The 14,267-nt window shown below is 48.2% G+C and overlaps 1 protein-coding gene across 1 annotated transcript in view; it reads right to left on the bottom strand.

Annotated features, from left to right (window-relative positions):
* Nucleotides 1–3,816: 3,816 nt before the first annotated feature.
* The window catches only part of akap6 (A kinase (PRKA) anchor protein 6), a 136,233-nt gene continuing 125,782 nt past the window's right edge, over nt 3,817–14,267 (bottom strand). Inside the window, 4 exon segments of the mRNA XM_030117540.1 lie at nt 3,817–3,861; nt 5,585–5,683; nt 7,847–8,872; nt 10,249–12,972. Of these exon segments, the coding sequence (XP_029973400.1) occupies nt 3,817–3,861; nt 5,585–5,683; nt 7,847–8,872; nt 10,249–12,972 (3,894 nt within the window).

Genomic DNA, 14,267 nt, shown 5'->3' on the forward strand with positions numbered 1-14,267 from the left:
CAGTGAGTAGTTTCATGTTGTTTTTGTTCCAGCTTCTGGATGCTAATGCTGCTTCTTTCCCTCCTCGGGACCAGATCCAAGCAGCAGAGATCACATCTCAATAATCCCGGCGCCACACGCCTGCAGAATGCGGCTTGCTGTTTCCGGCTCTGTTGGTGCCGAACGTGAATTAGTCCAATCTGACGAGGCCGAACTCACCTGGAACGAGAGACTTTGGCAGGAATGTCACGAACTGGAGCGCGATCTCCGTCCCTGAACTCTGCGTACCGTGGTGGCCTCATCCCGGAGCGACGTTCGAGCTGCTGCCTATCTTCGCTTGTTGGACGGTGATAAAGGCAAAGTGCAGCAGATAGTTGGGTGTAGAACTGCTCTTTCATTCAAACGTCAAAGAAGACATCGGTCTGGATTCAGTTTTTCCAATAAATTAAGTTTATTTCTCAACAGTTGGCTTTACATCGGACTTAGCAGGAACCATGCAGTCAAGCTCTTTATGGCAATACTAATAATAGTAAAGATATTCCACATCACAGGACAGATAAGAGAGAAAAAACACAAACGACAAGCATCCCTCCGTCTGCAGCTCACACCGGTTCATACAGTATGTACACAAGCTCAACCTTGCTTTTGTCTTTAAGTTTCTCCCTCTGTCTCGTCTTGCAGGTTGCATGTTCTTCCACTCGGGAAAGCAGTGTTTAATTGAAGAACAAAAGGTCGGAGGAGTAACAGTAGAGCAAGGCACACATTTATATTTGAAAGATTTTGAAACCCTACATTGTCCTAAACACACACTCACACACACCGAGCGCAAACCCTGCTGACCATCGTCTCAACAGTTGACTAGAAAGTAAAAAAAAAAAAACAATACATGGTTCAGTGGTGGTGTTCAGACACACACAAGTATCGATACAACACACGTCCCGTCATCCGTCACCAAATCCAACGCAACACCGCTCCAGCTTCCGCCCGCTTTGGTCGTGTTGCATAGATTAGATTAAAATACGCCTCTGTGGTGGTTTTTCTCTCACGTCGCTCTCACTTCCCACAGCAGCAGAGTTTCCCGTGAGCTTTTAGAGTCTGTCAGGACAAAGAACGTTGCTCGATTTCCCGTCGAAGCTGTGCATTGGTTAAAGGATGCAGCATGTGAAGAGAAGCAGGTGGTCCGAGCCCCCAGACCGGTACAAACCCACCAAAACATTTTCCTATGTAGGCGACAGTGAGTGTTTCCACCGTGGTTTGTCTTTACTGAGACCTGCAGGCAGGTCAGGGGTCAGACTGGGCCGACAGCCTGTCAGATGAGGCTTCGGGGTAAAAAAAATAAATGTAGGGAACTACAGCTTTAACCCAACAAATCAATGTTCTATGAAACAGAACGGCCTCCGAGACATCGCAATCTCAATACAAAGTGAGTTTAAAAGCAGTTCAACCTTTTACCACGAGACTGTTTACTTTGATTTTACAGCTTTAGAATATCCTGAAAATGTGCATTAAATGTAAATTTCTGCTCTTTTTCCTGCTCTGTCTGGTCTAAGATTGGATCCTGGATTCCATTTAAATGACCAGAAACTCCACTTCTCTGCTCTCTGGTACTTTTTGGTGTTTTCCAGCGATGACGAGTTCATTCTGGCGAAAATGCGAATCAGGCTGAATCCTGTCAGGACAGCAGGATCAATACAAAAAGCCATTCCCGAAAAGTCGGCATGGAACAGGGCCTCAGGAGAACGGAGGAAACCAGGAGTCTAAGTTTGATTCTTGTTGAAATGTCGCTCAGCTGCGACACGTTTCCGGGGAAATGTCACGTTTTTGTTCGTAAGCTGAAAATGAACTCGAGCACTGAGCATTTACAATAATCTGGAGGGAAAACTTGATTTTCACACTTGAAACACAGTGTTAGAGTGCAAAGATATTTGGTATCTTGACCAACTAACAGTGTTGCCGACGATCTCGAAGCCCGTCTAACGAAAGTCTCAGAGCTGTTTTCAACCTCGTTCCTCTGAGGGGACGAGCAGCTACTTGTGCTACACGGCGTGTTGATCGTGGAAGATGTTTTTTTTCAATAATTTCAGCGTTAAAAACGCAGAAGAAGACATGACGTAGAATACTGAGGTAGCTCTGCAGCAGGCGGCTCCGACACGGACGAACACTTCGTCTCCTAGAAGTAAAAGTTTCAGAACTACTGGGAACTTCTACGTTCAGAAGCAGGTTAGCTAGTGGTGACGTGTCTTCTGAGCTCTCTTCTGCCCCCTAGTGGTCAATAATGATGGACCAAATGAAATCCTCCAACTGAGAGACTGCCCAGTCTTTTGACTTCATTCCAGTTATTGGAAGCAACAATGAAGATGTTTTTGGGCAACATGAGGTAAAAACAGAGCAATTCCTAATCCCTCATCTTCCATAAATCAGTTTTGGCAAACTAAACGTTTATGACGAGTCACCGTGTTGGAAAACCATTTTGATTGGCGAGCCATTTTTCCCATCAGTCACTGTTTTGGTGACCTGATCTTGACAACACTTCCCACCAGCCTTTTTAGGACATACCATTTCTGAGTTTTATTACTATTTTTGTTATTTTTGTTTTTTTTTTATTTCCGACATTTTTTTAATTGAACATTTTCTGACGATTCACATTTTACTAATTGTGTTCAAAAAACTATATTTGGTGAGTCTCCCTCCTGACCATTATTTATTTTTTTTTAACAAATATATTTGTCCAATAGTTTTAACCATTTCTGATGAGTCATGTTTTTAACCGTTTTTGACCAGCCACTGGTTTTGGTCAACTGGTTTTGATCGACTATTACTGGCGAGCAATTTTTTTCTTTGAGTCAATTTTCTTGGCAAAATCACTTTGACCAAACCGGTGACTTTTAATGTCTCATTTCCTTCAACAAGCATTTCTCACGGGTCCTTCTTTTCAAACCTACTATTTTCCATCAACTATTTCTGACAAGCCTCTTTTTTGGGGCAATCATTTCCAGTCAATACATTCTGTTGAGTCGTTTTCTGATTCACACTGATCTAATATTTTTTTTCCTGCCATATTTTGAATAACCTTGTGCACGAGGTGAGCGGAGACCTATCAGTCAGCATTTTGTGCACTAATCAAGCCAATACCATTAATATTTTTTACCCTTACAGTTAGTTAAACTCATTAGATGGAGAATGGATGCATTAGTGTTGCATTTCTCGGGTTCTGGAAAACGAGGCATCAGCAGAGAAATATAAACATAGCTATGCTATTGATCACCTCATAAAAAAAAAAAAAAAAAAGGTTGAAACTGAGGATGGACGGGTTCAGATTTCATTTACAGTGTTTTTGGGGTGATTTCTTCTTTCTTGGCCCATCTTGTGCAACGAGAACAACCTGGAAATGTCAGATCAGCGACTCGTTGGTGAAACATTTCTCCCTGTAAACCGACGATGCTGCTTTGTTTCATCCTTCGATCGGCTGATTCACACGTAAAACTGCTGTTTGGTATCATTTTCTCTCTTCGACTCTTCACATCTTCTTTCGATTTCACATACTGGCCTCAGACTAACTGAAATAAATAACGCTCCACAATCTCAACTTTAACCCTGAAAAAAGACCCGAATGATTTAGATTTTTTTTTTTTTTCATCACAACGAGCTGAGAAAAAAACAAAACAAAACAATAAAACCTTGGTCTGTCAGTCCAGTGTTTAAAGATCAGCGACAGCGGAGAGATGTTGAAGGAGGCTCCTGTGGAGACGAAGCCCAGAGGAGAGCTGAGCTCGGCGGAGGAGAGACGGAGGGATGGAGGGATGGAGGGATGGAGCCCCCCTCCTCCTCCTCCTCCCCCTACAGCTGGATCCTGGAGGTCCCTGCTGCCGACATGGGGGGTCTCTGGATGAAGACATGGAGACACGAGCAGGTCTGTCAGAGAGACGACTCCGCAACTCAACTTTATACCAAAGAACAAAAAGAAACCGAATGCTTAACTAATGCTTTGCGATCTTCTTTATATTCTGCTTCACTTGTTCTGTCAGCTGCACATGTTTTCTTTATATCAGATTTGGACAACATGGCAATTTCTGCGTGAAGTTTTACGAACAAAAAAATTATATTACAAAATCTAATGACAGTTTAAGCTTTTTTTTTTTTTTTTTTTTTTTTGCTAAAAACACATAAGGACTGTATCTTAAGTAATTTAAAACAGATAAATAAATACCATCTTTTGGACTCTGGAGCTGCTATGAAAACGAAAAAAAAAAAACCTTTCATGTAATGAATATAAAATATATGGAGATTTTGTTGCCTTGATAAAGTTCTGGAATAAACACAGATCTACTGCTTCATATCAGTTCTGATGAAAACACGTTAACGGTCATAAATGACAGAAAAATCCAGAAAACCTGAATTTACATTCAGATTTCAAAGTTATTTCATATTTCACAGCTTTTTCTGCAGCTGGCATCGAAACGAGGGGATCACATATTCTGTTTAGTTTTAGTCTGATTTTCACTGAAACACACACACACACACACACACACACACACTCCTCCCTGTGTGTTTTGCCGCAGACCTTCTGCTGTCTGGGTCACAGAGCACATCATGAGCCGCATTCACGATTGCTTTAATTGCACCTGTGTGTGTGTGTGTGTGTGTGTGTGTGTGTGTGTGTGTGTGTGTGTGTGTGTGTGTGTGTATGTGAGAGAGAGAGAGAGGCTGAACAGGTGGGCCAGGCTGGGCCACGCCATGGGGGTCAGGACCAGCTGTACGCATCACTGATATGGTGTGTGACTGTGTGTGTCTGTCTGTACAAACGTGTGTGTGTGTGTGTGTGTGTGTGTGTGTGTGTGTCCTTTTGTTGCGGTTTACATGCGTTGTGTGAACGTGCTCACTGAGCTTGATTTTGCTCTTTCATTTCTTCACATATGAGTGTGTACGTGGGTTTGTCCTTTGGTTTGTGTGTGCGTGTGTGTGTGTGTGTGTGTGTGTGTGTGTGTGTGTGTGTGTGTGTGTGTAACATGTCTGTCTAACCTGCAGCTGTTGGGCTGTCAGAGCTTCTACCTGGACTCGTCTGCCCTGCCCTGAGGGGTGTGTGTCTGTGTGTGTGTCTGTGTGTGTCTATGATGTTTGTGTGTTTAGAGTACAGGGGCAGGAGGCTTTGCTTCGCCCTGGAGGCAGCCACAGGGCGGTCACATCTCTGTCTCTGACACACACACACACACACACACACACACACACACAGTCACTGCTGGCTTTTGTTCATTTCTTTGCACTTTCCGGTTTCAATTCAGTTCTAAAAATAATAAAAATGTGACCAAAAGACCAAAAGAAATAAAGTTTAAATAAAAACACTCCTCTGTATTTAGCATTAGCATTAGCTTGCAGCTACAGAAGCTGTGATTAGCATGACAGAATCCTGACAACCGCAATCTCACTTTCTGCACGTTTTTAGCAGCTGAGAAATCTTTCACAGTTTCACATTTAATAAATGTCTTCAAACTCAATTTAATTCAATAGAGACAACTAACGAACTAATAATAATAGTTTTTAATGCCCAGAGATCATTAAAGTAACTTTTTTTTAAAAGAATGAACGGCGTTGTGGCCTCCGAACTCACCCTGACTGGTCCCGCTCTGGAAGTGGGCGGTCTCGCAGACGTCTGGCTCCGCCCCTGGGCGGGTCTGGACGGATGATTGACAGCTGACTTGGAGCTCACCTGAGAAATGGAGAGACGGAAAACAAGAGTTTTGGAAAGGGAGAATGGAGGGAGCTCAGTGCCAGAAAACATTCTAGATTCAGTTTCATTTAAATGAGGTAAAGATGGAGAATGAACAAAATGAGTAAAATACAGAGACGGCAGTCTACTTCATAAAAAAATAAAAAATCTTGTTCTCTAAAACGTAAAAAAACTTTTAAAAAATACTTACAATTTCAAAGTGATAAAGGGAAAGCTGAAATACTTCTGAAATTCCCCAAAATAATTTTTTAAATATATTTCAAAATTGGACATTCATCATTTGTCAGATGAAAAAGCAAAGACAATAAATTTTAAATGTATGAGCAAGAAAAGCTCAGAAACATTCTTACAAAGAAAATATATTTTCTACTGAAATAATAAAACATAAAATTGTAGATTAATAATTTCATACACAGTGAAATCTCAAGTAAAACCAGACAACATATATGAACATATTCTGAAATTAACACTAAATGAATACACTTGAACTCATTACAAATTTAAATGAAAGTGTGAAACTTGTTTTGCTGAAAAAAAAGGGATTAACAAAGACTGAAAACAGCAGATTAAAAGTTGATCAAGGAGCAGCAGAGATCGCTGCGATGCTAAAAAGTGCTGCACTCATTAACATGAAGAAACTTAAAGAGAGCACAAACACGCTAATTCAGCGATGAAATGAAACGGAGGATGAGGAAGGGGAGGAGGAGGGAGGGGGAGGAGGATCGGCGGGAGGAGGGGGGGAGGAAGCTGCTCGCTGATGAATCCTAATGAAATCTGACTGATCGTCATTATGCTGATGTTGTTCTGTGGACCTTAACCTCTTCACTAAAAAACTGAGCCGTCTGCAAATCCCCTCTTCCATTAACACCTAAGGGAGGGAGGGGGGGGTTAGAGCAGGGGGGGAGGAGACCTGAAGGAACAAGTTGTGGTATAAATAAAGACTGAGGAGTTGAGACGTTGAAGGCCTGAGGAAAAGAATCAGGAAAAATCTAAATATTGCATTTATGTTAAAGAGCAAATGAGGAAAACAATGGTGAATAAAAATGTTTCAATAAAATGTTTAAATGTTAAAACTTATATAAAGACAGAAACTACCAAGAATTATGTCCAAATTTAGAGATTTGACTTGTTCGGGTGTAACCTGCTGTCAAACAGTAGTACTGATGGCCTGTGGGGGCAGCACTGAGCAGAGTAATACCTCTGGTGGCCTGTGGGGGCAGCACTGAGCAGAGTAATACCTCTGGTGGCCTGTGGGGGCAGCATTGAGCAGAGTAATACCTCTGGTGGCCTGTGGGGGCAGCACTGAGCAGAGTAATACCTCTGGTGGCCTGTGGGGGCAGTGTGGAGCACAGTAATGCTCCAAATTTTAGGCCATACCAGCAACACCACAGTTTTGAACTTGTTTCATGAATGTTTGGATCAGAAACATATGAAATTAAAAAAGCGTACTGCCCCCTACTGGACGCACGGATTAACATGGACAATGTTTGAAACACACGTGCAGGTTTACCTGCGGAAAAGGGGACGTAAATTATAACGGGAAGACGCAGAAGTGATGACGAGAGAGGCGGCGGTAAAGAAGGGATGAAGCTGGAGATGAGGAAGAGGATGCAGTGGAGGGTTAGGGTAGGCAGTGGGAGGGGGAGGAGGGGGAGGAGGGGGAGGTAACAATAACAAATCCAGAGAGAGTCTGAACATGATACATAAAGAATGAAGTCTGGACTAATTCCTGGAACACAGGACTGTTGGACTCCAGTTGGAATTCTTGGAACATGAAACCATTTGGCTCAGACTACGGAATGGTTCAAGAGTTACGACACATATAGCTACTACTGGGTTTAGGACCGTTCGGGCCAGTCTAACTCCTGGAACAGAGGACTGCTTCACTCAGACTAACATCTGGGTCGAAGGACTGTTCGACCCAGTCAAAGTCTGGGACCATTTGACTCAGGCTAATTCCTGGATTATTGGACCGGTTCACTCATTAACTCCTTGAGCTGGGGACCGCGTGACTCAGACTAACATCTGGACTGCAGGGCAGTCTGGCTCAGACTAACATCTGGATTAGAGCCAGCTGGGTTCACACTAACAGGATCCTGTATCCTGTCCTCCGCACATCACTTTACTCCTCGGCACACTCACCTGCTTCGCCGCCGCTTCCTGCTGCGAGCCACTCCATCCTCTCCTCCCCTTCTCCTCCCGCTTCACCCGCCGAGCATCCTCCTCCCCCCGCCTCTTCCTCCTCCCCTCCTCATCCTCGCTATCAGCCGCTCTCATCGGCGAGCAGTTAATTTTGGGATTAATACGCGTGGCGGCGGCGGCTGGCTCTTTTGAGGGATTTGTAGCGGAGTTGCCGACACTTATCTTGGTCATTACGGCGCCCATATTGGATTCAAGCGTTTTAGTATCTGCCAAACATTCGGCGGCGGAGGAGTCTATCGGGGCGACACGCGCCCGGGGATTAAGATAAGGAGGCCCCTCATTACGACTCCTCTCCTCCTGCGGCGAGCTGACACTCACAGCGGCCGCCACTTCCTCCCCGGCTGCAGCATCACACAGGAGGTACAGGTCCTCACCCCGAGGGGGGGGCGGGGGCGGGGGCGGGGGCGGGCCGGGCTCACGGTCCTGGGGGGAGGGGGAGGAGGCCTGGAAGTACAGCCGATCCTGGTTTTCATCCAGCACAGACAGGTAGCTCAGCGCCGCCTCCGGACCCCCCCGGCTGTCGTCTGGTCCACAGCCAGCAGGGGGCGGCGGGGAGCGCCCCTCCTGCGGGCCGCGGCGGGGCTTCCTGGCCGGGGCGATGCTGTAGCAGAGCGGCGGGCCCAGGTACACCTCCTCCGTGCAGGCGGCGAACAGCGTCTCCTCGTCCCGGATGTCCGGGCTCGGGGGGACGGACAGGGGGGGGCTGCCCGGCTCGGCCGGGGACGTCAGGTCCAGGGCCCGCACAGCCGGGTCGGAGGGGTCGGGGGGGTCGGGGGGGCTCGGGCTGCTGAGGCCCCGGGTGGGACTGGACGAGTAGGACGGGACGCTGTACGGAACCGGAGTGGAACTCTTCTCCTCGGAGCACTGAGACACTTCACCACAGTCACTGTCATGAGACGACAGCGACAGGTAGGAGTAGAAGTCTCCTTTACGCAGCAGGAGGGGGCGGTGGGAGTGCTCCAGCACCTGGGGGGGCAAGAACAGGGGGAGCAAGAGGAGGAGGCGGAGGGGGAGGAGCAAGAGGAGGAAGAGGAGGGAGCAGGAAGAGGAGGAGGAGGAGGAGGAGGGAGCGGGAAGAGGAGGAGGAGGAGAGGGAGGAGGGGGGGTTTGTTTTGATCTGGAATAATTTGAACAGAATTTCAGATGTACCAAAAATTATTTTCTCAAAAAAAATACACAATTAAATAAATTTAGTTATAAAATCATAACAGACATAAGACAAATAAAAAAAGGGGAATTTCAGTGGAACTTCAATGCTTTTCGATCCCTTCAGGTTTTCAGATTTGGATTTTATTCATCAATTATTTATTAATTATTTTGCCCGAAAAAATTATCTTAAGTTGTTCAAAGCATTTCTTCATATTATTAGAAGTTGCATTAGATTGCACTATTTTACACTGTAGCACTTTGTTTCATAGGAAAAAGCCGTTTTGAAAATAAATGTATTTATTTGATTCAGCAATTTTTAAAATGATTTCCTGTTTGCAAGTAAATAATGATTAAATTATATTTTGGACATTTTTTTCTTCCGTATTTCAACTGTACTTTATCCAAATAGCTCTATTGTTCATTAATTTGAACAATTAAATATACTAGATTTTTTTTAATAAAAAGTAATAAACATTGTTACCTTTATAAGTGGATTTATTTCACATTTTTAATCCAATTACATTTTTTTGGCTATTGCACTCAAATGCAAGAAGAATCATTTTATTTGTTCACTGATGTATTTACTGATGGAGAGCATCTGAATTATTTTTATATTACTTTTGAGTTGAGTTGATCAACATTTTGACACTTTTTAACAGAGGAGCCAAACTTCCTCACTCCATATCTTTCTCTCTTTTTATTAAGAAATTCTTTTAGAGAAATAAAAGGCAGACTGAGAAGTGATTAGCTTTTAGATTAGTTCACAGGAAAAAGATACAGAAGAAATTAGTCATTACATCCCGACGTTATGATCTGTGATGCGATTTATTGAATTACTGCGACTCACTGAGCAAATTAGCCGAGATAACTTTCTGCTACTTTTGGATTAATTTGTCCTCCAAATGTTGAGAATCGACGAGGTCAAACGCACTTCAGAATCCTCCGAAACGCTCAAATATCAGACCAGTTTTCATCAGAAGTCACAAGGACGGAAGGCCGAGTGCCGCGAGGAGGATCGGGGCTTCAAGGCCCGTGAGGAGAAAAGTTAGTCTAGCAAGGACGCTGTACTGGAGTCGGCTTGTCGTGCTGAAGCCACGCCCCTTTTCCACTCGAAAACCAATCACTGCAAGACATTCCCTGTGGAACTAGCACACTGTTTGTCTTAGCTCGTCGCGTTAGCTTGGCGGCTGTACCTTCTCTCTGATGTGAGTGAGCGAAGCAGGACTCGGCTCGGCGCCGGACTCCCGCTGCTCCTCCGTCTCTTTGCTCTTCAGCGCCACCGAGGTCAGGTCGATGATCTCCATGACGAAGTCGTGCACGTTCTCCGCCTTGCCCTCGGCTACGCTGCGGGGCTGGAGGCTGGACGGCGAGGGGAGGTGCCTGCAGCAGGACGAGGAGTGCCACTTCTTCGGAGGCAAGGCGGAGTTCTTGTCTCGGACCTCCCGTTTGGTCTCCTCCGTCACGACGGAGGAGAACTTGAACTTCTCCTGGATGGTGATGGCCTTCCGGCTGCCGCAGTCCTCCACGGGGGAGAGGGAGGGGGGCGAGGGGGCGGAGCAGCTGTGGCAGGGCAGCTCGCCCCGCAGCTCCCCCACCAGCGAGGAGGCGCGTTTGGAAGCGAAGGGGTGCGGCTGGCAGGCCGGAGGCTGCACCCTCCCGTTGCCCACGTCCAGAACCGGCTCTCCGAAGGCGTACGCCTCCCGCACCGACTCCCCCTTCTTGGTGAAGACGCTGGACTCCTCCCGGAGGAGCTCGTCGTCCTCGTCCTTCGCCCGGACGCAGCTCTGCTCCACGTTTCCGTTCTCCACGTCGTCCACGAACTGGCTGATGTAGCTCCTCGTGGCATTCCTGCGGTTCTTCTCCTCCTCCTCCTTTTCTCTCGTCGTCTTCTCGCCGCCGCCGTTGTTCTCCGTCGCCTTCGCGGACGAGCGGTTCAGGAAGCAGCGCTGCTCCTTCTGGAAGGAGGGCGACAGGTGACTCCCACACTGGAGCTCGTCCCGGAGGTCCGCCTCTGTTTTGGAGGAGGTGCGAGGAGGCCGGATCCAGCTCTGCAGCTCCCGCTTCATGTACTCCAGCCCCAGAACGTAGGAGCCCTCCATCTCCTCCTCATCGTCGTCCTCTTCGTTTCCAGAGGAGACGCCGCTGAGCCTCTCCTCCGCCTCATCCTCGTCCTCCTCGTCGCGGATGCCCAGCTCCTCCTCGGTGAGCGTGAGGGTGGAGGAGGACAGGAGGTCGCTGTCGTCCTCGTCTTCGTCCGTGCACGCCGAAACGTTGACCACCATGCTGAGACTGGCGCCGTCTCCTTCGTCCAGACCCAGCCTGCTGCTTCCCTGCTTCCTGTAGGTGGCGGCGTTGGCGTTGGCGGTGGGGTCGAGGAGAAGCCGCCGCTGGTTCCCCAGTCCGGCGATGTCTTCGGACCCCAGAGACGAGTCCTCGGCGCTGCTCAGCTCCGTCAGCGACGCCGTGGCCGAGCTTTCGTTGATGAGCGACGGCGGTCCTCTCCGCGGCGAGCCGGAAATGGCTGAGAGCGGCGCGTGAGGCCCGCCGAGCGAGGGCGAGGCGTGGAGGCGGCTCCTCGGCGGGGAGCTGCTCCGCAGCGTCATGTCCGACACGCTGCGGGTCATCTTGGCCACTAGAGGGCTCTGGATGTTCTCCAGTCGCTTGAGGAGGTCCAGGGTTCTCCGGCTCAACTCCCCGGAGGTCGGCTCGCCCGGCTCGTCCCCGGCGCTCCCGTCCTGTCCCGGTTCTCCTCCTGTATCTCCACCTCCTCTCTGCCCCAAATCCAGCTCCCCCAGGCTGGCGAGGCTCCCGCCGGCGTCGCTGCGACAGGGCAGCAGGCAGCTCTCCAGGGAGGCGCTCCGCTGCAGCGGGTCTTTGGAGGGGAACAGCTCCACGCCCGGAGCCAGGAGGGACTCCAGGGACGAGGTCTGGGACAGGACCGGACTGGACTCCTGCTGGCTGGGAGCCGGAGGCGTCTCCAGACTGATGAACCGGTCGGCCTTCAGCCCGGTGAAGTCGCCGTACGGCTGAGGAACTCCGGCCTCGAGGTCGGAGTCGGAATCGGCCGGAGTCAAAATCCCTCGTCCGTTAATGAGGATCTCCACCGCTTCTCCTCCTCCTCTCCTGCACCTCCTCCTCTTCTCCTCCTCTCGGTTTCTTTTCATGTCGTCTCGCCTCCCTTTCTCCTTCCCTCTTGCTTCCATCTTGTCTGTGTGGTTGGTGCCGTTGTCTTGGTGGAGCCCCGATCCAGACTCCGCCCTCTCCTCCTCCTCCTCCTCCTCCTCCTCCCCCGGGTTTTCGGAGCAGGTGGTCGTGGTCTCGGTGTCTCCGGTATCGATCCCACTCTCGCTCTCTGAGCGGCGGCTGCTGGGCGACCCGCCGCTCTCGCCGCCGGGCCGCTCGCCTCCTCGGCCGCTGGCCATCAAGCCGCCCAGCAGGTCGGGGAGCGAGTCCATGGAGGAGAAGGAGGAGTCCTTGCTGAGACTCTTCAGCAGCAGTTTCCGTTTGCTCGGTTTGGTTTTGTGCGTCAAGGAGGAAGACTGCGGGAAGTGCGGCTGGCGGTACAGCTCCACGCGGTGGAGGCTGTACACCTGGTAGATGTTGTTGTTGTTGTTGGCGGGGGGAGTTCCGGAGGTGGCGTTGTGCCGCGGCTCGACGCCGGAGGCGATCCCCGTGCTCCGATTGGTCCCCGCCCGGTTCCCGTTGGACGGGAAGCCGCCCGGAGGCGGGTCCGGCCCGGTGGGGAGGTTGTGCGTGAGGTCGGGCTCCGGGTCTTCGTGAGGCTCCGCCTCTGTGATTGTCATGTCGGTTTCGTCCCACTCCCAGGAGTCGTCCGGCGGCGGCGCCACGTGTCCGGCCGACGCCGGGCTGATGTGGTGGAGGTCCACCAGCCCCGGTTCCAGAAAGTTCCCGGGAACCTGCGGAGTGGAGCAGAGCGGAAAGTGTGTGTGAGGCTGTGTGATGTGGATTAGGAGGAATCCGAGCTGAAACACAAACCGTGAACCCAAAGCTTTCAGGGTCTTTAATCCGGCAGGGGTTCGAACCCTCTTGTCTCACTCCGGTTGGCTTTCCTGACTTGTTTTATTAAAAAAGAAAAAAAAAAAAAAAAAGAGGCACAGCTAAGAGAAATCCCTGCAAGTGTACTTTGGATGAGCCGAGTCACTGCTGGAGCAAAGAAAGAAGATTGGACTGAAAAAAGTTCAAGAAAAAAAAATCTAAATCTTTTCCTCATTCCTGCTCGTCTACTGGAAAAACAATAGAAACACAGTAAATCAATCAATGACTGAAACGGAAACACAACACAGACTGGAAACAACACAACACTTATTGAAGAAATCTCCATTTGGTTGTGAGGACATAACCCCGAAACATCTTAATGAGTCTTTTCTTTGGGCAGATATTGACTCTGAAATCAATACTTTAAAAAAGAAAATCCTCAAAGAAATCGTCATTTTCCTGAAACTAATCGAGCAGTTCAACCAATTAAGTTTCATTTGATCTCCTTCCTGAAGGAAAGTGCAGTGGTTAGCAGGCTGAGCTCCAATAGAACATACCACCGGTTCGATTCTGGACTGTCGGGGTTTTCTTTCTGCACCATAGTGCGGTTTGCTCAGAGGTCAACAGGGTCAAACCCTGGTTACGACGCAGCAGTTTTACGTGAAAGCGGAAAACTTCTGTTCTGTTTCTGGGTCTTTTTACACGTCAACGGTTCCACTGAAGATGCAACTTTGACAGAACGGCTCCCGATGGGTTTGGAGACGCTCCGACTCTCCTGGTAGTTTGAGAGTGGACGGTCACCGTAGCAACAGTCCAGATGTTGCAGTCCAGTGGTCCGTCCAGATGAAAGACCGTGTTCTAGAACTATTCATGTTACAGGGTGTCGTGTTGTTGCTTTTCAGGATCTGTATTTGTTTTTCAGAGTTGTTTACATTTGTTTTGGGGTTTTATTCTCACTTTGTAGCTTTTGAAAGAATTTCTGATTTTAGCATACATTTCTGTGGGTTTTTTTTTGGTTTATGCCTTTTTTTAATGGGTTTTCTATTTATTTCAGTTGCATCTCTCCTTTTAAAGTATTTGTATTGGTTTTCACTATTTTAAATTTCTTCACTGTATTTCCAATTAGAATAGAATACAATAGAATGTCACACTACAGCTGGAGCACACTATGAATGAAATTCCATTGCAAAACACAGCTTTTCTATTTGTTTTCGTT

Source organism: Salarias fasciatus, chromosome 19 (genome assembly GCF_902148845.1).
Source record: "Salarias fasciatus chromosome 19, fSalaFa1.1, whole genome shotgun sequence".
NCBI lineage: Eukaryota > Metazoa > Chordata > Actinopteri > Blenniiformes > Blenniidae > Salarias > Salarias fasciatus.